This window comes from Ranitomeya imitator, chromosome 1 (genome assembly GCF_032444005.1).
Source record: "Ranitomeya imitator isolate aRanImi1 chromosome 1, aRanImi1.pri, whole genome shotgun sequence".
Lineage (NCBI taxonomy): Eukaryota > Metazoa > Chordata > Amphibia > Anura > Dendrobatidae > Ranitomeya > Ranitomeya imitator.
This window is the reverse complement of record NC_091282.1, coordinates 545,986,615-546,012,831: the sequence shown is the minus strand read 5'-3', so window position 1 is coordinate 546,012,831 and position 26,217 is coordinate 545,986,615. Positions and strand designations below refer to the sequence as shown.

The 26,217-nt window shown below is 41.9% G+C and overlaps 1 protein-coding gene across 2 annotated transcripts in view; it reads right to left on the bottom strand.

Moving 5' to 3' along the window:
* HOOK3 (hook microtubule tethering protein 3) overlaps positions 1–26,217 on the bottom strand; it is a 94,590-nt gene that overhangs the window by 16,390 nt on the left and 51,983 nt on the right. The window contains exons 9-11 of one of the 2 annotated variants that reach the window (XM_069767680.1): positions 20,272–20,334; positions 13,176–13,339; positions 3,969–4,109 (exon numbers count right to left, since the gene is read on the bottom strand). In XM_069767680.1, coding sequence (XP_069623781.1) covers positions 3,969–4,109; positions 13,176–13,339; positions 20,272–20,334 — 368 coding nt within the window. The remainder of the gene's footprint in view (positions 1–3,968; positions 4,110–13,175; positions 13,340–20,271; positions 20,335–26,217) is intronic. The other variant, XM_069767681.1, reaches the window with a different exon arrangement.

Here is a 26,217-nt window from a genome sequence, read left to right as displayed (position 1 = left end):
TGACATCTGTCAGGTCGCTAGTCTTACCCATGATGGGGGTTTTGAGTAATGAACCAGGCAGGGAGTTTATAAAAGCCTCAGGTATCTTTTGCATGTGTTTAGAGTTAATTAGTTGATTCAGAAGATTAGGGTAATAGGTCGTTTAGAGAACCTTTTCTTGATATGCTAATTTATTGAGACAAGTTTTTTGGGTTATCAGGAGTTGTATGCCAAAATCATCAGTATTAAAACAATAAAAGACCTGACAAATTTCAGTTGGTGGATAATGAATCTATAACACTGGTCAACAGCATTTTTGGTGCCAAAGATATTTCATCGAATTTAGGGTAACTTTGGGGTGCTGATTCTGAATATGTCATCAGTTTTGCCAGATTGGCTCAAGTTTTTGAGATTTTTGGTATCTTATTTATAGCACTTGTTGGTAAATGCGACGCATCATCTCATTAATTTCTTTGGATTAGTACTTGAACTGAGCAGTTCTCAATATAGTTTTGTGTTAATTAGTGTTCTAAAAGTTTGTTCATAGCTTGATTTTTGCACTAACTTTATGTTGTTGTCTGTTTTCCAGTGAAAAGCATGAACTCATCAAGAAGAAGTTGTCTTAACGATCCAGACTCATTCTGTTACATTTGTGGTGAATACACACTGCCAAAACATAGAAGAAACATAACAGACTTCGTAAAAAAAAGTGTATTTTGCCTATTTTGGGGTTATGCTTGGGGACCAAGACAAGTTTTGGGCACCACACATAGTGTGCAAAGCATGTATCGAATTATTACGAAAATGGAGCAAAGGACAAAGAAAAAGCTTCAAATTTGGTGTTCCAATGGTGTGGAGAGAGCAAAAAAATCATCATGATGACTGTTATTTCTGTGCAGTGCAAGTGCAAGAATTCAATAAGCATAAGAAACGAAAATGGGAGCAACCTAACATGGAATCTGCAAGAAGGCCTGTCCCTCATTGTGAAGATGTGCCTGTACCTGTGGTTACCATGTTACCTGACCTTCCCCCACCTGATGATGATGAAGTGTGTATTGGCAGTGTGTATTCACCACAAATGTAACAGAATGAGTCTGGATCGTTAAGACAACTTCTTCTTGATGAGTTCATGCTTTTCACTGGAAAACAGACAACAACATAAAGTTAGTGCAAAAATCAAGCTATGAACAAACTTTTAGAACACTAATTAACACAAAACTATATTGAGAACTGCTCAGTTCAAGTACTAACCCAAAATTAGAAAAAGAAATTAATGAGATGATGCGTCGCATTTACCAACAAGTGCTATAAATAAGATACCAAAAATCTCAAAAACTTGAGCCAATCTGGCAAAACTGATGACATATTCAGAATCAGCACCCCAAAAATACCCCAAATTCATTAAAATATTTTGGACACCAGAAAATTTTTTTTTTTTTGTTGACCTGTGTAATATATGAAAGTTTAATTGTAATCATTACATTATGGTAAATAATGAAATTTAACACTATATGCTAATTTTTTGAGAAGGACCTGTATACTCGCCTTCCGTTGGCCCCCGGATCCAGGCGAAGCGTTTACCGATGCTCCTCGCGCACTCCGGTCCCAAGAGTGCATTGCGGTCTCGCGAGATGATGACGTAGCGGTCTCGCGAGACTGCTACGTCATCATCTCGCGAGATCGAAATGCATGGAGCGGTCACTGGAGCATCGCGAGGAGTGAAAAAGGCCTGTTCTGGATCCGAGGGGCCGATGGACGGTGAGTGTATAACTATTATATATATATATATATTTTTTTTTTTTTTTTTTATTATTATTTTCAACATTAGATCTTTTTACTATTGATGCTACATAGGCAGCTTCAATAGTAAAAAGTTGGTCACACAGACTGCGGGGAGTAAGGAGCGGCCATTTTGCCACCGGACTGTGCCCATCGCGGATTGGTCGTGGCTGTTTTGCCGCGACCAATCAGCGACTTGGGATTTCCGTTACAGACAGATGGAAAGACAGACAAAGACGGAAGTGGACCTTAGACAATTATATAGTAGATATCTTTGGTCATATATTGGCTTTGCTGTTTTTATTTTCAATAGAATGATGGACTATTTTTTTCTGTTTTTATCTAGCCAGAAATGATCTTCATGGAAGAAATGAGGCCAAATAGCCACATCTTTAACATGGAGACAAGGCCAAGCTACTCAACCATGCATGAGAACTGAGCTTAAAAAAAATGTCAGCAAGTGATCTGGACTGATGAATCAAAATATGAAATATTTGGCTGTAACAGAAGGCAATCTATTAGCGGAGTGTCTGGAGAGTAGTACAATAATGAGTGTCTGCAGGCAACAGTGAAGCATGGTGTAGGTTCCATGCAAGTTTGGAGCTCCATTTCCGCAAATGGAGTTAGGATTTAGGACACAATTAATCTTAACCAAATTGCAAAGATATACAGTTTCCATCATGCAGTACTCAGGTGTCCAATTAAATTTATTCTGCAGCAGGAAAACGATCCCAGACATAAAAAAATTGTCCCTTAGTATCATCAGTGTAAAGAACAACAAAAAGTCTTGGAAGTGATGGTATGGTCCCAACAGAGCCCCGATCTCTACATCATCTAGTCTGTCTGGGATTACATGAAGAGACAGAAGGATTTGTACAAGTCTACATCTACAGAAGATCTGTCGTTAGTTCTCCAAGATATTTAGAATAACCTCCCTGCTGAGTTCTTACAAAATCTGTGAAGTGTGGGAAATGCTCTCCCATGACCGTTTCCTAAAGATCTTGTCTCCTTGGTCTAACTGGATAGGAAAAAATTAGATGAGACTTAAATTTTCTCTTTTGTGTACTACGGTGTTTTGGTCATCTTTGCTAGCGTGACAGAGTCTCCCTCCCCTATTTCAGCTTCAGTAAACAAACTTATTATTCCTATTTTGATGATAAAATTGTTTTTATAATTTGAATTTCAGCTGTAAATTGATACGTAGATGCTGGTCTTTCGCCAACTCTGGACTACAAGTGACACCTGTTTCGGTCATTCCGTTTCTTTTAGTTCTCTTGTTATATGGGTTATATATAAACGCATAACCTCATTTGTACTACAAACTTTTGCACCTTATGAGATATGATATGATGAGTGTTATATGTTGCTTTTGGTAAAATCATAAATAAAGAATTGAAAAAAAAAAATCTGTGAAGTATACCTAGAACAATGGATGTTGTTTTGAAGGCAAAGAGTGGTCACACCACACCAATTATTTCTTTCATTTATATTTCTCTTTTGTGCATTCATTTTATATTTATCTTCTAACAAAATATAAAGTATTAACATTTCTGTTTTTGAAAGCATTCCTACTTTTCAGCATTTTTCTACACCAATCACAATTTAGTCAATATTACGTACGAGAGCCGAAACACACGTCTTACATGCCTTGGAAGCTTTCACTGAGGTTATTAATGGTTGTTATTAATGTTTTGCCTTGCTGAATACAGCTTGGAAATTCATCAAGATCTGGTGCTGGTGGCTTCCTCTTCATTTGCTAACCAATGACATCCTGGATGTATTCGATGAAAGACAAGTTCAGAGATACTGCAGACCATAGTTGTAGCACATAGTAGCACGTTCAGACCATGCAGGCCTCTCACAGTAGCACAAGCAACATGTGGCCTGGTGATATAATGTTAATAGCAGTGAAGGCGTGCATGCAAAGTGTATACATCTCTGCACAGGGCACTGAAAAAACAGAGATGTTTTGAAAATTTGGTTTCCATTTTTTCATTATTAGCATATCATTTACATCTTTATTATTCCTGCGATTTTTAGAATGCCACAACTTTTCCTTATTGGTGTTAATATTTCAATGTTGAGCGGTGTATTTATATCTGTATAGCCATCTATCTAGATCGGAGAAATAGTTTTTAACAATAGAACACAGAGGATAAGCTGTTTTGAAGTTTGACAAACTAAAAATGAGATAAAGTCTTGGCCTGTACCTTAGCACGTCCATTTCATCTTTCAGTGACTGTGCTTCATCGGCTAGTGTTGTTAAATCTTCATTTTGCTGCTTTAGCTCTGTGATCTCTTTTTCAAGCTCTTCGCATCGTATCCTGTAATCATCTTTGGACGCTTCAAGCCTAGAGAAGATGAAAACCTTTGTTTAGGGTAACAAAACAAGAATAGAAAAAAAGAGATATAAATTCTCAAAAATGACTGGTATTATCTACACATAATCCTATGTCTCGTGTTGGTTTACAAAGTTGTCAAATCCTGTTCACAAAGGGGCCAGTTGCTTTTTGGAAGACAAGAATAGTCTTATCTGCAGTGTTTTTCTAGCTTATCAAAAAAATTGAACCAGAGAAACCAGACAGACAAACATTCATACAAGTCATTTGGATCACTTAAAAACAGGTCATGTCGTGACAAATATAAACCTAGGCCATGGCGCTAGTTTAAACAGACCGTGAAACTAGTAGACAGCGTTTTTTAAACGGAGGTTGCTAATGGACGACTCTAGTCATATGCCCCTCAACCATTGGCCATTTTCAGGACAGGAGCACTGTAAGGTCCTTGGAAAGGGCTGTGCTAACAAACAAGTGGGAGATTTCACAAAAATAAGAAATTTGTGCGGATAGTCAAATATATGTTTGTATGTTGCACCATATTTATTAAAATACCCTTTCTACAGGAATGAAACTATTCTACCAGAACTCCAAAGCAATCAAGGTCATCGATGAAAACATCTCATGTAAGTAAAATGTTTTTTTTTTTCTTAACGCTTAACCATTTAATACTCGGCGAGTCACAGAATTACAAAGCATCTGTACCAGTGGGTGGGTGCTACTACAGTCAAGACAGTCAATAGACAGTTAAGTTCAACAGCTGACCACAATCAATATACATGGAGAGTGAGGGAATGGCAAGTAGCACAATATTAGCACCTAGATAATCAATGTCATAGTTTAACCCCTTCCCGACCTCTGACACAGCGTATGCGTCATGAAAGTCGGTGCCAATCCGACCTGTGACGCATATGCTGTGTCACAGAAAGATCGCGTCCCTGCAGATCCGGTGAAAGGGTTAACTCCAATTTCACCAGATCTGCAGGGACAGGGGGAGTGGTAGTTTAGCCCAGGGGGTGGCTACAATTGCTCTGATTGGCTGTTGAAAGTGAAACTGCCAATCAGAGCGATTTGTAATATTTCACCTAAAAAACTGGTGAAATATTACAATCCAGCCATGGCCGATGCTGCAATATCATCGGCCATGGCTGGAAACACTTATGTGCCCCCACCCCACCGATCTCCCCCCCAGCCCTCCGATCTGTGGTCCGCTCCCCTCCGTCCTGTGCTCCGCTCCCCCGTCCTCCTATCCCACCCCCCGTGCTCCAATCAAACCCCCCCGCACTCCGATCCCCCCCCGCACAGCGATCCCCCCATGCTCCGATCCACCCCCCGCACAGCGATCCCCCACCCCGTGCTCCAATCCACCCCCCCGTGTTCCGATCCACCCCCCCCCACCCGTGCTCCGACGCCCCCCCCCCCCCCCGTGCCCTGATCTTTCCCCCCTTATACTTACCTAGCCTCCCGGGGTCCGTCCATCTTCTTTCCTGGGTGCCGCCATCTTCCAAAATGGCGGGTGCATGCGCAGTGCGCCCGCCGAATCTGCTGACCGGCAGATTCGTTCCAAAGTGAATTTTGATCACTGTGATAAAACCTATCACAGTGATCAAAATAAAAAAACAATAAATAACCCCCCCCTTTGTCACCCCCATAGGTAGGGACAATAATAAAATAAAGATTTTTTTTTTTTTTTTTTTAAGGTTGGGGTAAGAACTAGGGTTAGGGTTAGGGTTTCGGTATGTGCACACGTATTCTGGTCCTCTGCGGATTCTTCCGCAGCGGATTTGATAAATCCGCAGTGTTAAACCGCTGTGGATTTATCGTGGATTTACCGCGGTTTTTCTGCGCATTTCACTGCGGTTTTACAACTGCGATTTTCTATTGGAGCAGTTGTAAAACCGCTGCGGAATCCGCAGAAAGAAGTGACATGCTGCGGAATGTAAACCGCTGCGTTTCCGTGCAGTTTTTCTGCAGCATGTGTACAGCGATTTTTGTTTCCCATAGGTTTACATTGAACTGTAAACTCATGGGAAACTGCTGTGGATCCGCAGCGTTTTCCGCAGCGTGTGCACATACCTTTAGAATTAGGCTATGTGCACACGGTGCGGATTTGGCTGCGCATCCGCAGCAGTGTTCCATCAGGTTTACAGTACCATGTAAACATATGGAAAACCAAATCCGCTGTGCCCATGGTGCGGAAAATACCACGCGGAAACGCTGCGTTGTATTTTCCGCAGCATGTCAATTCTTTGTGCGGATTCCGCAGCGTTTTACACCTGTTCCTCAATAGGAATCCACAGGTGAAATCCGCACAAAAAACACTGGCAATCCGCGGTAAATCCGCAGGTAAAACGCAGTGCCTTTTACCCGCGGATTTTTCAAAAATGGTGCTGAAAAATCTCATACGAATCCGCAACATTGGCACATAGCCTTAGGGTTAGGGTTGGGTTGGAATTAGGGTTGTGGTTAGAGTTAGGGGTGTGTTGGGGTTAGGGTTGGGATTAGGGTTAGGGGTGTGTTGGGGTTAGGGTTGTGGTTAGGGGTGTGTTGGGGTTAGGGTTTTGATTAGGGTTACGGCTACAGTTGGGATAAGGGTTAGGGGTGTGTTGGAGTTAGAATTGAGGGGTTTCCACTGTTTAGGCACATCAGGGGGTCTCCAAACGCAACATGGCGCCACCATTGATTCCAGCCAATCTTGTATTCAAAAAGTCAAATGGTGCTCCCTCACTTCCGAGCCCCGACGTGTGCCCAAACAGTGGTTTACCCCCACATATGGGGTACCAGCATAGTCAGGACAAACTGCGCAACAATTACTAGGGTCCAATTTTTCCTTGTTACCCTTGAGAAAATAAAAAATTGCTTGCTAAAACATCATTTTTGAGGAAAGAAAAATGATTTTTTATTTTCACGGCTCTGCGTTGTAAACGTCTGTGAAGCACTTGGGGGTTCAAAGTGCTCACCACATATCTAGATAAGTTCCTTGGGGGGTCTAGTTTCCAAAATGGGGTCACTTGTGGGGGGTTTCTACTGTTTAGGCACACCAGGGGCTCTGCAAACGCAACGTGACGCCCGCAGACCATTCCATCAAAGTCTGCATTTCAAAAGTCATTACTTCCCTTCTGAGCCCCGACGTGTGCCCAAACAGTGGTTTACCGCCACACATGGGGTATCAGCTTACTCAGGAGAAACTGGACAACAACTTTTGTGGTCCAATTTCTCCTGTAACCCTTGGGAAAATAAAAATTCTGGGCTAAAAAATTATTTTTGAGGAAAGAAAACGTATTTATTATTTTCACGGCTCTGCGTTATAAACTTCTGTGAAGCACTTGGGGGTTGAAAGTGCTCACCACATATCTAGATAAGTTCATTTCGGGGTCTAGTTTCCAAAATGGGGTCACTTGTGGGGGGTTTCTACTGTTTAGGCACACCAGGGGCTCTGCAAACGCAACGTGATGCCCGTAGAGCATTCCATCAAAGTCTGCATTTCAAAACGTCACTACTTCACTTCCGAGCCCCGGCATGTGCCCAAACAGTAGTTTACCCCCACATATGTATCACCGTACTCAGGAGAAACTGGACAACAAATATTGGGGTCAAATTTCTCCTGTTACCCTTGGGAAAATTAAAAAATTCTGGGCTAAAAGATTATTTTTGAAGAAAGAAAATGTATTTATTATTTTCACTGCTCTGTGTTATAAACTTCTGTGAAGCACTTGGGGGTTCAAAGTGCTCACCTCACATCTAGATTAGTTCCTTTGGGGGTCTAGTTTCCAAAATGGGGTCATTTGTGGGGGATCTGCAATGTTTAGGCACACAGGGGCTCTCCAAACGCGACATGGTGTCCGCTAATGATTGGAGCTAATTTTCCATTTAAAAAGCCAAATGGCGTGCCTTCCCTTCCAATCCCTGCCATGCGCCCAAACAGTGGTTTACCCCCACATATGGGGTATCTGCGTACTCAGGACAAACTGGACAACATTTGTGGTCCAATTTCTCCTATTACCATTGGCAAAATAGGAAATTCCAGGCTAAAAAATCATTTTTGTGGAAAGAAAAATTATTTTTTATTTTCATGGTTCTGCGTTATAAACTTCTGTGAAGCACCTGGGGGTTTAAAGTGCTCAGTATGCATCTAGATAAGTTCCTTGGGGGGGTCTAGTTTCCAAAATGGGGTCACTTGTGGGGGAGCTCCAATGCATAGGCACACAGGGGCTCTCCAAACGCGACATGGTGCCCACTAACAATTGGAGCTAATTTTCCATTCAAAAAGTCAAAAGGCACGCCTTCCCTTCTGAGCCCTGCCGTGTGCCCAAACAGTGGTTTACCCCCACATATGAGGTATCGGCGTACTCGGGAGAAATTGCTCAACAAATTTTAGGATCCATTTTATCCTATTGCCCATGTGAAAATGAAAAAATTGAGGCGAAAATAAACTTTTTGTGAAAAAAAGTACTTTTTCATTTTTACGGATCAATTTGTGAAGCACCTGAGGGTTTAAAGTGCTCACTATGCATCTAGATAAGTTCCTTGGGGGGTCCAGTTTCCAAAATTGGGTCACTTGTGGGGGAGCTCCAATGTTTAGGCACACAGGGTCTCTCCAAATGTGACATGGTGTCCGCTAAAGAGTGCAGCCAATTTTTCATTCAAAAAATCAAATGGCGCTCCTTCCCTTCCAAGCCCTGCCGTGCGCCCAAACAGTGGTTTACCCCCACATATGAGGTATCAGCGTACTCAGGACAAATTGGACAACAACTTTCGTGGTTCAATTTCTCCTTTTACCATTGGGAAAATAAAAAAAATTGTTGCTAAAAATCATTTTTGTGACTAAAAAGTTAAATGTTCATTTTTTCCTTCCATGTTGCTTCTGCTGCTGTGAAGCACCTGAAGGGTTAATAAACTTCTGGAATGTGGTTTTGTGCACCTTGAGGGGTGCAGGTTTTAGAATGGTGTCACTTTTGGGTATTTTCAGCCATATAGACCCCTCAAACTGACTACAAATGTGAGGTGTCCCTAAAAAAAATGGTTTTGTAAATTTCGTTGTAAAAATGAGAAATCGCTGGTCAAATTTTAACCCTTATAACTTCCTAGCAAAAAAAAATTTTGTTTCCAAAATTGTGCTGATGTAAAGTAGACGTGTGGGAAATGTTATTTATGAACTATTTTGTGTCACATAACTCTCTGGTTTAACAGAATAAAAATTCAAAATGTGAAAATTGCGAAATTTTCAAAATTTTCGCCAAATTTCCGTTTTTATCACAAATAAACACAGAATTTATTGACCTAAATTTACCACTAACATGAAGCCCAATATGTCACGAAAAAACAATCTCAGGACCGCTAGGATCCATTGAAGCGTTCCTGAGTTATTACCTCATAAAGGGACACTGGTCAGAATTGCAAAAAACGGCAAGGTCTTTAAGGTCAAAATAGGTTGGGTCATGAAGGGGTTAAAGAAAACCTGTCTGGTAAAAGATGCTATACAAATTCTGCTCTGTAGACTAAAGACTGCTGAATATGAGCATTTACCTACATTGTTGCACCATTATGTTCACATCATCTGCCAAGGATGTGCACTGTAAATCTGATGGAGGATTTGCATTCTGTATGTTTAGAAGATTTTCTCTTTAAAAACTTTAACGTTTGAAATTGAAAACTATCTGAATAACCCATAAAGTATGCCACAGATGTTAAACTCTGCAAAGAAAGTTCAAACATATTTTAGGATGGTTGAAGACACAAAAGAGAATAGTAAAACCAAAAACACTCAGTTTGAAAAAATGTTGCAGTAATCCGCAAGTGCTAGTAAAAGATGTAAAAAACAGGGTATTTGGTTGATACGTTTTTTGCAAAAAATGTATACTAAGCTGCTCTACCAATCTTCACGGTATACCCTTATCAGAGCAGTCCTAACTAATGTATGCAATCCCTATCTGATGTATTTAAAAACCTGATCATCTGTATATAACCTGTGTGAACAGGGTTCAGAGAGGAAAAATCCATGTGTGCATACAGGGTAGAACAGCTTTTGTGCAGATAGCCCAAGAGGGCTAGCACTTGCGGATTACTGCAACATTTTTTCAAACTGAGTGTTTTTGGTTTTACTATTCTCTTTTGTGTCTTCAGGTTTCTTGGTGGTGTGTGAACATGATCATACAGACTTGTTCACTGTGCAAGTAGCCCATGTGTTCCTGTTTCCATAATTGTTCTCTTGTGTCTACAAGACTGGGGAGTTCCACCACTCCTCTTGGGCTATCTGCACAAAAGCTGTTCTACCCTGTATGCACACATGGATTTTTCCTCTCTGAACCCTGTTCACACAGGTTATATACAGATGATCAGGTTTTTAAATACATCAGATAGGGATTGCATACATTAGTTAGGACTGCTCTGATAAGGGTATACCGTGAAGATTGGTAGAGCAGCTTAGTATACATTTTTTGCAAAAAACGTATCAACCAAATACCCTGTTTTTTACATCTTTTACTAGCACTTGCGGATTACTGCAACATTTTTTCAAACTGAGTGTTTTTGGTTTTACTATTCTCTTTTGTGTCTTCAGGTTTCTTGGTGGTGTGTGAACATGATCATACAGACTTGTTCACTGTGCAAGTAGCCCATGTGTTCCTGTTTCCATAATTGTTCTCTTGTGTCTACAAGACTGGGGAGTTCCACCACTCCTCTTGGGCTATCTGCACAAAAGCTGTTCTACCCTGTATGCACACATGGATTTTTCCTCTCTGAACCCTGTTCACACAGGTTATATACAGATGATCAGGTTTTTAAATACATCAGATAGGGATTGCATACATTAGTTAGGACTGCTCTGATAAGGGTATACCGTGAAGATTGGTAGAGCAGCTTAGTATACATTTTTTGCAAAAAACGTATCAACCAAATACCCTGTTTTTTTACATCTTTTACTAGCACTTGCGGATTACTGCAACATTTTTTCAAACTGAGTGTTTTTGGTTTTACTATTCTCTTTTGTGTCTTCAGGTTTCTTGGTGGTGTGTGAACATGATCATACAGACTTGTTCACTGTGCAAGTAGCCCATGTGTTCCTGTTTCCATATTTTAGGATGGACAGCAAACTGTTAAAAGGATTTTGTGGAAAGCTCACTGGCTGCCAGATATTTTCCTAACCATATAAACCTGGCTCTACATTGTCTGGTATACACTATGTTCCAAATTATTATGCAAATTGGATTTAAGTGTCATAAAGATTTAATTGTTTAGTTTTTCAAATAACCACGTGGATGGTATTGTGTCTCAGGGCTCAATGGATCACTGAAATCAATCTTTAACACATGTGATAATTAGTTTTCCAGGGGATTCTAATTAAAGGAAAACTACTTAAAAATGATGTTCCACATTATTAAGCAGGCCACAGGTTTCAAGCAATATGGGAAACAAAAAGGATATATCTGATGCTGAAAAGTGTTAAATAGTGCAATACCTTGGACAAGGGATGAAAACATTAGATATTTCACGAAAACTTAAGACTGATCATCATACTGTGAAGAGATTTGTGACTGAATCTGAGCACAGAGTTCATGCAGATAAAGGCATAATGAGGAAGGTTTCTGCCAGACAAATTCATTGGATTAAGAGAGCAGCTGCCAAAATACCATTACAAACCAGCAAACAGATGTTTGAAGCTGCTGGTGGAGTCCCTCGAACCTCAAGGTGTAGGATACTTCAAAGGCTTGCTGTGGTGCATAAACCTACTATTCGGCCACCCCTAAACAGTGTTCACAAGCAGAAACGGTTGCAGTGGGCCCAGACATACATGAAGACTACTTTTCAAACAGTCTTGTTTACTGATGAGTGTCGAGTAACCCTGGATGGTCTAGATGGACGGAGTAGTGGATGGTTGGTGGATGGCCACCATATCCCAACAAGGCTGCGACGTCAGCAAGGAGGTGGAATCATGTTTTGGGCCGGAATCATGGGGAAACAGCTGGTAGGGCCCTTTAAGGTTCCTGAAGGTGTGAAAATCACCTCTGCAAAGTAAATAGAGTTTCTGACTGACAACTTTCTTCCATGGTATAAAGAGCAGAAACGTGCCTTCAGGAGCAAAATCATCTTCATGCATAACAATGCACAATCTCATGCTGCAAAGAATACCTCTGAGTCATTGGCTGCTATGGGCATAAAAGGAGATAAACTCATGGTGTGGCCACCATCTTCACCTGACCTCAACCCTATAGAGAAGCTTTGGAGTATCATCAAGCAAAAGATCTATGAGGGTGCGAGACAGTTCACATCAAAAGCAGAAACTCTCCAAAAACTCACAAGTTCAATGGATGCAAGAATTGTGAAGGTGATATCAAACAAGGGGTCCTATGTTAACAGGCCAAGTTACATGTTAGGATGTTTTGGCGTTAAATAGCTTTTTTGTTCAGTGAATGTGACCTCCTAATGCTGCAATTTTTCTGTTCTTTAAAACATATCAAATGTTCAGAAATTCTACTGTGCCTAATAATTTGGAACAGTGCATTTTGAGTTTTTATTTATTTTGGAGATTATACTGTTATCATTGGGAGGTTTCTTCAATAAAATTCGATTTATACTCCAACAGGTGATGACTTTTATTAGACTGACTCATTTGCATCGACGATTTTGGAAAATCCAAGAAAAATATAATTTGCATAATAATTTGGAACATGGTGTAGGCTATATGTGACCATGCTGGACATGATCTATAAGTTTAAAGGGGTTGTCCAGGTTTGAGATGAAAGTCTATAGACTTCTGAATCCTGAAAGAGTGCACAACGCACACTGTCAGAATTCTCCGTAATGATGCTGAAAGCATACAGGCAGTCACGTGACGATTAGATGTGCACGGCCTCACTCAATTCACTTGCGTTAAACAAGGCTACGCACATCTAAGTGAATCGGAACGTGACCGGAAGCATGCAAATCACATATTTGTGTTCACAAGACTGACAGCTCTCGCCAACGGAGAATCCTGACAGCATGCAATGCGCGTGCTGTGAGGATTCAGAAGTCTGCAGTCATATATAGTGACTGTAGACTCATCTAAAACCTGGACTGTACATAAAATAATATGCATTCTACCTAAAGGTTTCTTCTTGTAGTTGCTCTAGCTGTGTCTGAAGTTGGAGGTGCCTTCTTCCAGCTGGACTATTAGGATCTTCTAAAGAATCAGACTGATTTAGACGTTCCATAAGAACCTGGTTTTCAGCAAGTAAACTACTCTTCTCTTCTTGGAGGGCAGCGACCTTAAAAAGCAAACAAAAATTCACTATTAAATTTAAAGAAGTATTTGTAGGAGACAACATTTTCTTGTGCAATCCAGGGAACATGCTATCCACTCAGAGCATTCGTGTAACCGTCACACTGTTATTACAGTATATGATGGCACTGCAACCACATTTATAACAAGTACAAATAATTGAATTAATCATTGTAAAATTGCTTAGATTTTAAAACATTACAATCTTCTTGGCAGATCACATAAAAAGCAAGCAAATTCCAGAGTAAAAAAAAAAAAAAAAAACAAGCTTGTCATACATTTTAGGTAGTTGTTGGCTCAGGTGAAAGTTCTTCTCCCCCTACATAAAGTACATAAAGCTGGAGTGACAGAGTCTTTGGATTTACAGATAGCTCTTCATTCTCATTTGCATTTCACTTCAAATACTGATTTCTCAGTAACAGAGGAACAGACTGGCCATGTAAAGGTATTACTGGACTTGTCTTTGATAGAGCTACAGGTGCTTCTCACAAAATTGTCATCAAAAAGTTAATTTATTTCAGTTCTTCAATACAAAAAGTGAAACTCATTATATAGAATCATAACAGAGTGATCTATTTCAAGTATTTATTTCTGTTAACCCCTTTCTGACATCGGACGTACTATCCCGTCGAGGTGGGGTGGGCCCCCCAGACCACGGACGGGATAGTACGTCCAGCGCGATCGGCGGCGCTCACGGGGGGAGCGCGGCCGATCGCGGCCAGGTGTCAGCTGCCTATCGCAGCTGACATCCGGCACTATGTGCCAGGAGCGGTCACGGACCGCCCCCGGCACATTAACCCCTGGAACACCGCGATCAAAGATGATCGCGATGTGCCGGCGGTGCAGGGAAGCATCGCGCAGGGAGGGGGCTCCCTGCGGGTTTCCTTGAGCCCCCCGCAGCAACGCGATGTGATCGCGTTGCTGCGAGGGTCTTACCTCCCTCCCTGCTTGCTCCAGGCCCGGATCCAAGATGGCCGCGGATCCGGGTCCTGCAGGGAGGGAGGTGGCTTCACAGAGCCTGCTCAGAGCAGGCACTGTGAAGCAGCCTGCACTGCTATCAGATCGGTGATCTGACAGAGTGCTGTGCAAACTGTCAGATCATCGATCTGTGATTTCCCCCCCTGGGACAAAGTAAAAAAGTTTAAAAAAAAATTTCCAAATGTGTAAAGAAAAATAAAAAAAAATATTCCTAAATAATGAAAAAAAATATATATCATTCCCATAAATACATTTCTTTATCTAAATAAATAAAAAAACACAATAAAAGTACATATATTTAGTATCGCCGCGTCCGTAACGGCCCGACCTATAAAACTGGCCCACTAGTTAACCCCTTCAGTAAACACCGTAAGAAAAAAACAACGAGGCAAAAAACGACGCTTTATTATCATACCGCCGAACAAAAAGTGGAATAACACGCGATCAAAAGGACAGATATAAATAACCATGGTACCGCTGAAAGCGTCATCTTGTCCCGCAAAAAAGGAGCCGCAATACAGCATCATCAGCAAAAAAATAAAAAAGTTATAGTCCTGAGAATAAAGCGATGCCAAAATAATTATTTTTTCTATAAAATAGTTTTTATCGAATAAAAGCGCCAAAACATAAAAAAATGATATAAATGAGGTGTCGCTGTAATCGTACTGACCCGAAGAATAAAACTGCTTTATCAATTTTACCAAACGCAGAACGGTATAAACGCCTCCCCCAAAAGAAATTCATGAATAGCTGGTTTTTGTTTATTCTGCCTAACAAAAATCGGAATAAAAAGCGATCAAAAAATGTCACGTGCCCGAAAATGTTACCAATAAAAACGTCAACTCGTCCCGCAAAAAACAAGACCTCACATGACTCTGTGGACCAAAATATGGAAAAATTATAGCTCTCAAAATGTGGTAACGCAAAAAATATTTTTTGCAATAAAAAGCGTCTTTCAGTGTGTGACTGCTGCCAATCATAAAAATCCGCTAAAAAACCCACTATAAAAGTAAATCAAACCCCCCTTCATCACCCCCTTAGTTAGGGAAAAATTCAAAAAATGTATTTATTTCCATTTTCCCATTAGGGCTAGGGTTAGGGCTACAGTTTGGGTTGGGGCTAAAGTTACAGTTAGGGTTTAGATTACATTTACAGTTGGGAATAGGGTTGGGATTAGGGTTAGGGGTGTGTCAGGGTTAGAGGTGTGGTTAGGGTTACCATTGGAATTAGGGTTAGGGGAGTGTTTGGATTAGGGTTTCAGTTATAATTGGGGGGTTTCCACTGTTTAGGCATATCAGGGGCTCTCCAAACGCGACATGGCATCCGATCTCAATTCCAGCCAATTCTGCGTTGAAAAAGTAAAACAGTGCTCCTTCCCTTCCGAGCTCTCCCGTGTGCCCAAACAGGGGTTTACCCCAACATATGGGGTATCAGCGTACTCAGGACAAATAGGACAACAACTGTTGGGGTCCAATTTCTCCTGTTACCCTTGGGAAAATACAAAACTGGGGGCTAAAAAATAATTTTTGTGGGAAAAAAAGATTTTTTATTTTTACGGCTCTGCGTTGTAAACTGTAGTGAAACACTTAGGGGTTCAAAGCTCTCACAACACATCTAGATAAGTTCCTTAGGGGGTCTAGTTTCCAAAATGGTGTCACTTCGGCTCTGCAAATGCAATGTGACACCTGCAGACCATTCCATCTAAGTCTGCATTCCAAATGGAGCTCCTTCCCTTCCGAGCCCTCCCATGCGCCCAAACAGTGGTTCCCCCCCACATATGGGGTATCAGCGCACTCAGGACAAATTGGACAACAAATTTTGGGGTCCAATTTCTCCTGATACCCTCGGGAAAATACAAAACTCGGGGCTAAAAAATAATTTTTGTGGGAAAAAATTTTTGTTTTATTTTTACGGCTCTCCATTATAAACTTCTGTGAAGCCCTTGTGTGGTGAGCGCTTTGACCCACCATCTAGATAAGTTCCTTAGGGGGTCTACTTTCCAAAATGGTGTCACTTGTGGGGGGTTTCTACTGTTTAGGTACATTAGGGGCTCTGCAAACGCAACATGGGGTCTCATCTCAATTCCTGTCAATTTTGCATTGAAAAGTCAAACGGCGCTCCTTCCTTTCCGAGCTCTCCCATCCGCCCAAACAGTGGTTTACCCCCACATATGGGGTATCAGCGTACTCAGGACAAATTGTACAACAACTTTTGGGGTCCAATTTCTTCTCTTACCCTTGGAAAAATAAAAAATTGGGGGCAAAAAGATAATTTTTGTGAAAAAATATGATTTTTTATTTTTACGGTTCTACATTATAAACTTCTGTGAAGCACTTGGTGGGTCAAAGAGCTCACCACACCTCTAGATAAGTTCCTTAGGGAGTCTAATTTCCAAAATGGTGTCACTTGTGGGGGGTTTCAATGTTTAGGCACATCAAGGGCTCTCCAAACGAAACATGGCGTCCCATCTCAATTCCAGTCAATTTTGCATAGAAAAGTCAAATGGCGCTCCTTCGCTTCCGAGCTGTGCCATGCGCCCAAACAGTGGTTTACCCCCACATGTGGGGTATTGGCGTACTCAGGACAAATTGTACAACAATGTTTGGGGTCCATTTTCTCCTGTTACCCTTGGTAAAATAAAACAAATTGGAGCTGAATTAAATTTTTTGTGAAAAAAAGTTAAATGTTCATTTTTATTTAAACATTCAAAAAATTCCTGTGAAGCACCAGAAGGGTTAATAAACTTCTTGAATGTGGTTTTGAGTACCTTGAGGGGTGTAGTTTTTAGAATGGTGTCACACTTGGGTATTTTCTATCATATAGACCCCTCAAAATGACTTCAAATGAGATGTGGTCCCTAAAAAAAATGGTGTTGTAGAAATGAGAAATTGCTGGTCAACTTTTCACCCTTATAACTCCCTAACAAAAAAAAATTTTGGTTCCAAAATTGTGCTGATGTAAAGTAGACATGTGGGAAATGTTACTTATTAAGTATTTTGTGTGACATATCTCTGTGATTTAATTGCATAAAAATTCAAAGTTGGAAAATTGCGAAATTTTCATAATTTTCGCCAAATTTCCATTTTTTTCACAAATAAACGCAGGTACTATCAAAGAATTTTTACCATTGTCATGAAGTACAATACGTCACGAGAAAACAGTGTCAGATTCACTGGGATCCGTTGAAGCGTTCCAGAGTTATAACCTCATAAAGGGACAGTGGTCAGAATTGTAAAAATTGGCCCGGTCATTAACGTGCAAACCACCCTTGGGGGTAAAGGGGTTAATGTTGACGATTATGGCTTACTGCCAATGAAAACCCCAAAGTAATTATCTCAGTAAATTAGAATACTTTATAACACCAGCTGAAAGATGATTTTAAAATCCGAAATGTTGGCCTATTGAAATGTATGTTCAGTAAATGCACTTAATACTTGGTCAGGGCTTCTTTTGCTTCAATTACTGCATCAATGTGGCGTGGCATGTAGGCGATCAGCCTGTGGCACTGCTGAGATGTTATGGAAGGCCTGGATGCTTGGATAGCAGCCTTTAGCTCCTCTGCATTGTTGGGTCTGGGGTCTCATCTTCCTCTTGACAATACCTCATAGATTCTCTATGGGGTTAAAGTCAGGCGAGTTTGCTGGCCAATCAAGCACAGCTATACTGTCGTTTTTAAACCACACATTGGTACTTTTGGCAGTGTGGACAGATGCCAAGTCCTGCTGGAGAATAAAATTTCCATCCAAAAAGCTTGTCGGCAAAGGGAAGCATGACGTGCTCTAAAAGTTCCTGGTAGATGGCTGCGCTGACTTTGGTCTTGATAAAACACAGTGGACCTACACCAGCAGATGGCATGGCTCAAGAAACCATCACGGATTGTGGAAAGTTCACACTAGACCTCAAGCAGCTTGGATTGTGTGTCTCTCCACTCTTCCTCCAGACTCTGGGACCTTGATTTCCAAATGTAATGCAAAATTTACTTTCATCTGAGAACACCACCATGGACCACTGAGCAACAGTCCAGTTCTTTTTCTCCTTGGCCCAGGTAAGAAGCTTCTGGCGCTGTCTATTAGTCATGAGTGGCTTGACACAAGGAATGGGACACATGTAGCCTATGTCCTGGATACATCTGTGTGTGGCGAGTCTTGAAGCAATGACTCCAGCAGCAGTCCACTACTTGTGAATCTCCCTCAAATTTTTGAATGGCCTTTTCTTAATCCTTTCAAGGCTGCGGTTATCCCGGTTGCTTATGCACCTTTTTCTACCACATTTTTTCCTTCCATTCAACTTTCCATTAATATGCTTGGATACAGCACTCTGAACAGCCAGCTTTTTTAGCAATGACCTTTTGTGGCTTACCCTCTTTGTGAAGTGTGTCAATGACTGCCTTCTGGACATCTGTTAAGTCAGCAGTCTTCCCCATGATTGTGGAGCCTACTGAAACAGACTAAGGGACCTTTTTAAATGCTTGAGAAGCCTTTGCAGGTGTTTTTTCTGTTAATTATTCTAATTTACTGAGATATTGACTTTTGGGATTTCATTAGCTGTAAACCATAATCCTCAACATTAACAGAAATAAATACTTGAAATAGATCACTCTGTAATAACTCTCTATAATTTACGAGCTTCACTTTTTGTTTTGAAGAACTGAAATAAATTAACTTTTTGACGATATTCTAATTTTTGAGAAGCACCTGTATATTCGCATAAAAATGGTTTGGAGGTGCTGGAGGTGTTGACAGATTCCCTTTAAAACAATGTCCATTGTAAAAAGAACAAACTTTACAGATTCCTTTCATATGTTATGGTGGTACCCACTTCTGCCAATTGAAGGGCACAGTGACAAGATATGACATAACCGTTTGATAAATGCAGAGTCCAAGTAGTTGGAGAGAGAGAGCGAGAAACCCAGACGCACACTGCTAGGAATGGGAGGTGGCCGTGCATGGTCTCAATCCATTCATTTTTAGGCTAAGTCAGTTTTTTGCTCTGCAATTTTTGAAGCTCCCATAGACATGAATGGAGAGCCGCACATGAATGACCTCCTCTCATCTAACACAAGTGTTCAACAGGGGCCCATTTTTTAAAAAGATGTAGGTGTACCCCTGTCAAGTTGTCATAAATGTCACAGATTGATCCAGACTTTTAATGCTGACAGCAGCATCAACGGTTATTAGCAGCACAAAAAAAACAACAACAAAAAACACAACAAACATTCATGTCAGCAAGTCCAACAAATACATATTTTTTTAAAGAAACCTCAGTACCAGACCATAAAACCATATTTCTATTAACATCTGATGCAGAAACACAAGTCATGCTACTAAATTGTTGCCCTTCGCTGGGTTCTACTGATGTAATACAGCTGGAAATGCAATCTTGGGAAACATTTTTCTGACGGAAGAGTTAACCAATGTTAGTATTTCTGAGCAGAAAAGCACAGTGCATATGCAAACCAAAGCAGCATTGTGTTAGTAAGGCCTCATTCACACGTCCATTTTTCCAAGTACGTTCCATCCATGTTTTTCATGCATAGAACATGTACTCGTTAGTTTATGGGGGCTATTTAGGCCAGAGGGTTTTTTGCAGACTGTGTCCACAAAAAACAAAGGAGATATGTCTGTTCTTGATCTGACTCATGGATCACAATCAGTCACATAAGTCTGCAAGTCTGTCAACATGAAGGCCAACACATGGATGCCACACGTGTGCAATCAGTGGGCTGTCCTTTTTTAACATTGCAATGGGTAAGAGGAGCTGTGCAATTTTTTATTCACTGGCAGATGAGAAAATCACTAATGGGAAAAATGGACACACCGACCAAACACTGATGAAATTCTGACCAACACATTGATTAGAATCCATGTAAGTGGGAAAAAAATGGACACTTGAATGAGGTCTAAGTGTTTGATGCTGAGGTGTGGGCATTCACAACTTTACCCTTTCTTCTAGCTCATTACATTCATATCTCAGCTTATCTCGTTCCTCTTGGATTGAGTACGCCTTTATTGGCACGGAAAGCAAAATAAAAAAAGCAGTTAATGGATTTCATTGGAGTCCAGCATAACATAATACAGATTTACTATTTTATGTGTAGTCAACTAAAGATGTGACTAGAATATGGCGGCAATCAACGGATATACTGCAAGATTAGTGTAATGCTATAGATTCTACAAAGGTGCCCACAAACCTTACATGAGGTGGTAACGGTCTACAAACACGTGCGCTCCCGTTCACACAAGGGTGCATGCTCATATTCATGAAGGCCAAGAAGGTAGCAAGACACAACCTGCCCCATTCAAGTAATATCTTTGGGCAACTTGCTAAACAAAATATTGGGGACATTTGAGTAACTGTCATACTGGTTGTGAAAGAGAATAACTGGCTTGATAAAAATAGAGGGCATTTACAATTTTTGTAGTGTAGCAATCCAGAAATGTGTCAAATGTATCACTGTGGCTCGTCATGAATGAGAAATCTGATGCATCTACTTCAGCTCACACCACCTATTAGTTGGCTTATTTTGCACCAGTGGCACCTCTCCTGGTTCCTGCGGCGCCGGCAGCTGCAGCGTCCTCTGACTCTGCGACGTCTCAGAGCAGAGGGCGCGATGACGTCACTACTGTGCGCGCCGCTCAGCCTCTCTGTCCTGAGCGTCGCAGAGCCAGAGAGACGCTGACTGGCTGCACCGCACCGGACCTGCGCTAGGAACGGGAGAGGTGAGGATTTTACTTTTTTTTTTTCTTTATGTCTGACTGTCTGGGGGCAATGCTGGACACACTGGGGCAATACTGGAGACCATGGGGCAGATTGCTGGACACACTGGGGCAATACTGGAGACCATGGGGCAGAATGCTGGACACACTGGGGCAATACTGGAGACCATGGGGCAGAATGCTGGACACACTGGGGCAATACTGGAGACCATGGGGCAGATTGCTGGACACACTGGGGCAATACAGGAGACTATGGGGCAGATTGCTGGACACACTGGGGCAATACTGGAGACCATGGGGCAGAATGCTGGTCACACTGGGGCAATACAGGAGACTATGGGGCAGATTGCTGGACACACTGGGGCAATAGTGGAGACCATGGGGCAGAATGCTGGACACACTGGGGCAATACAGGAGACTATGGGGCAGATTGCTGGACACACTGGGGCAATACTGGAGACCATGGGGCAGAATGCTGGACACACTGGGGCAATACTGGAGACCATGGGGCAGAATGCTGGACACACTGGGGCAATAAAGGAGACTATGGGGCAGATTGCTGGACACACTGAATACTGGAGACCATGGGGCAGATTTCAGGACACATTGAGGCAATGCTGGAGACCCTGGGGCAGACTTCTGGACATACTGGGGCAATACTGGAGACCATGGGGCAGATTGCTGGACACACTGGGGCAATACTGGAGACCATGGGACAGATTGCTGGACACACTGGGGCAATACTGGAGACCATGGGGCAGAATGCTGGACACACTGGGGCAATACAGGAGACTATGGGGCAGATTGCTGGACACACTGGGGCAATACTGGAGACCATGGGGCAGAATGCTGGACACACTGGGGCAATACTGGAGACCATGGGGCAGAATGCTGGACACACTGGGGCAATACTGGAGACCATGGGGCAGAATGCTGGACACACTGGGGCAATACAGGAGACCATGGGGCAGATTGCTGGACACACTGGGGCAATGCTGGAGACCCTGGGGCAGACTTCTGGACACACTGGGGCAATGCTGGATACTGGGGCAGATTGCTGGACACACTGTGGGTAATATGCTGGACACACTGGGGCAATGCTGGACACTGGGGGTAATATGCTGGACACACTGGGGGTAATATGCTGGACACACTGGGGCAGACTGCTGGACACACTGGGGCAGATTGCTGGACACACTGGGGGCAGTGCTGGGCATACTGGGGCAGATTGCTGGACACACTGGGGGTAATATGCTGGACACACTGGGGCAGATTGCTGGACAACATGGGGGTAATATGCTGGACACACTGGGGCAGATTGCTGGACACACTGGGGGCAGGACTTGAGGCATGGGCAGAATGTAGATACGGGGCATGATTGGAGACACGGGGCAGGATTGGATCATGGGGCAGGACAGATACGATGGAGGCTGGTGGGGCAGGATGGGGAGATCATATGGGGTAGAATGGATACTCATGAGGGCAGGATGCGAGAACATATGGCTGGAGCCAGGAATGAGATAAACGGGGCCAGGGTGGGGAATAGTGTTACCATAGGGGCTAATTAAGGGATATTATTACTGCAGTGATGTATTTATTTTATTTTTTGAATATACTGTTTTAAATGGGGGGCGGTCCTGTTACTGTGCAGAGTGACACTATATCACCTTTTTTTCTTCATGTGATGTAATGTAGAAGTTGTGAAAAATTAAGTAATGTGTTCTGCAAGCGGAGCTCGAGATAACTGTGTTATTTCCTGCAGAAACGAGTCCTGGCTGGAAGGAATGATGGCGGTCTGTGCTGGATGAAAGATGAAGGACTTCACCTAGAGACGTCACTGGTGAGTCAGTGTTACCTATACACTGACACTATACACTGTATACTATATAGAGCTCCTGTGTATAATACCACCAGTGATCTCTGTATTACCTCTACACAGACACTGCATACTAAGTACAGATCTCCTGTGAATACTGGCACTTATGGTGATAGTATTGTGTTTTTTTTTTTATTACTGATCAGTATTGTAGTATTCAGTCACTATGTGGTGGTAATATGTGGTCTGGATATGGTGTTGTGGTATTTGTCCCTTGTATGTAGTATTATTCGGTCACTATGTGGCCTGGTCATGGTGTGGTGGTATTAAGTCACAGGTTTGGCATGTGGGGGTGACACCATTAGGCCCAGTTTAAGTTCTACAAAACAGGAAAACCATTTTTGGTAACCTTTGTGTGTATTGGGGAGGGGGGGGGGGCGCCAAACTCGGGAACAGCCCCGGGCGGCAAAAGCTCTAGCTACGCCTCTGTTTTGCACTAATAATTTGTTCCAAGGTTTGGACACAAAGTGTTGTACACGTCAGACCCTTCTCACATCCTTTCTGCTCAGCCTCTCGTACTTGGCGAGTTAGTAGGATAAAGTGCCTACACATAGTAAATACGATGCATGGCATCTACAGCAGTTTCCTGGCACAAATTAAGGCCAGGGTTAGACGAGTACTTGAAAAATTGATAGTTTTCCATCCAGAACACGCAGACGATTTTCATCTGTGTGCCATCCATGAGTCTGCATTTTACGTCCATGCAGCATTCATGTGCAATCATTTTCCATACATCTACATTCAAAACTGTACATGGTCAGATAGTGCCCTAGGATAATAATGGCAATGTATCCATGAAAATCAGATGCCACACGAATGCTCTGCATGGGATCTGATTTTTTTGAGCAGCCATAAACTTGAATAGCCAAGTCTGATCCAAAACTCGAAAGGTAATAGTACATGCTGCAAATGATTTACACAGACACTTGGTCCATGTAAGAAAACAGTCACTTGAACAGCCTTATCGAATTACGGTCCTTAACTGGTTAATCTAAATTGTGATATGAAAAATAGAAAATAATATGTATTTTTTGCTTACAAAAATATACAGTGGCTTGTGAAGGTATTCGACCGCCTGGAACTTTTCAACCTTTTCCCACATATCATGCTTCAAACATAAAGATACCAAATGTAAATTTTTGGTGAAGAATCAACAACAAGTGGAACACAATGTGAAGTTGAACGAAGTTTATTGGTTATTTTAAATTTTTGTGGAAATTCAAAAACTGAAAATAGGGGCGTGCAATATTATTCGTCCCCTTTAACTTAATACTTTGTTGCGCCACCTTATGCTGCGATTACAGCTGCAAGTCGCTTGGTGTACGTCTCTATCAGTTTTGTACATCGAGAGACAAATTCTTGCCCATTCTACCTTGGCAAACAGCTCGAGCTCAGTGAGGTTTGATGGAGATTGCTTGTGAACAGCTCTTTCCACAGATGCTCGATTGGATTGATGTCTGGACTCTGACTTGGACATTCTAACACCTGGATACGTTTATTTGTGAGCCTTTCCATTGTAGATTTTGTTTTGTGTTTGGGATCATTGTCTTGTTGGAAGACAAATCTCCGTCCCAGTCTCAGGTCTTTTGCAGACTTCAGCAGGTTTTCTTCAAGAATGGTCCAGTATTTGGCTCCACCCATCTTCCCATCAATTTTAACCATCTTCCCTGTCCCTACTGAAGAAAAGCAGGCCCAAACCATGATACTGCCAAAACCATGTTTGACAGTGGGGATGGTGTGTTCAGGGTGATGAGCTGTGTTTCCTTTATGCCAAACATATCGTTTGGCATTGTTGCCATAAAGTTCAATTTTGGTTTCATTTGACCAGAGCACCTTCTTCCACATGTTTGTTGTGTCTCCCAGGTGGCTTGTTGCAAACTTTAAACAACACTTGTTATGGATATCTTTAAGAAATGGCTTTCTTCTTGCCACTCTTCCATAAAGGCCAGATTTGTGCAGTGTACGACAGATTGTTGTCCTATGGACAGACTGTCCCACCTCAGCTGTAGATCTCTGCAGTTCATCCAGAGTAATCATGGGCCTCTTGGCTGCATCTCTGATCAGTCTTCACCTTGTTTGAGATGAAAGTTTAGAAGGACGTCTGGGTCTTGGTAGATTTGCAGTGGTATGATACTCCTTCCATTTCAATATGATCGCTTGCACAGTGCTCCGTGGGAAGTTTAAAGTTTAGGAAATCATTTTGTATCCAAATCTGGCTTTAAACGTCTCCACAAAGGTATCACGGACCTGGCTGTTATGTTCCTAGGTCTTCATGATGCTCTCTGTGCTTCAAACAGAACCCCGAGACTGTCACAGAGCAGGTGCATTTATACGGAGACTTGATTACACACAGGTGGATTATATTTAGCATCATTAGGCATTTAGGACAACATTGGATTATTCAGAGATCCACAATGAACTTCTGGAGCGAGTTTGCTGCACTGAAAGTAAAGGGGCCGAATAATATTGCACGCCCCACTTTACAGTTTTTGAATTTCCACAAAAATGTTAAATAACCAATAAATTTCGTTCAAGTTCACAATTTTGCACCAAAATGTGCAAAATTTGTCCCAGTTTCTACTGAACGTGGCAATACCCCATATGTGACTGTACAGTACTACTTAGCCATGCATGGAGACTCGGGAGGAACTAAGCTCTATATGTCTCCTTGAGCACAGATTTTCCTAGAATAGTTTGCAGATTCTGTATACAGAGTCCCTAAGTGGTAGAAAAGCAGAATCCCCAATCAAGTGACCCCAATTTAGAAATTATAACCCTCTGCGAATTTATCTACAGGTGAAGTGACGATTATTACTCCATGGGTGTTTTCCAGAAACAGGCAGCAATGGATGTTGCAGTGACCAGCACATTATGACCAGCCCCTGGTTCTGGATACATGTACTTGTAAATTAGGTGGGCTCTCATCACTACAAAAATGCCAATCATGTGGGAGCTAAATGTTGTTTAGGCACACTGGGGCTCAGAAAGGGGGGGGGCATTTGGTTTTGGGAGCGCAGAATTTGCCAAATTTCTTTTGAGGGGCGAGGAGCCATTTAGCTTTTCCAGAGTCTATGTGCTACCAGTAACGTGGAAGCCCCTTATATTTCTGTTAACAGATGATGAACCTGAGTGGGGACATGCTTTTTTTGTGGATTGAGTTGGTGCTTTTTTTTGGGAACATTTTACATAACATTTATGATCACATTTATACAGTGCTCTACGCTGAGCACTTATATTGTGATTTCCAACTAAATCTCCAAGTGACGGGACAGATGGATCCATTCACTATAATTA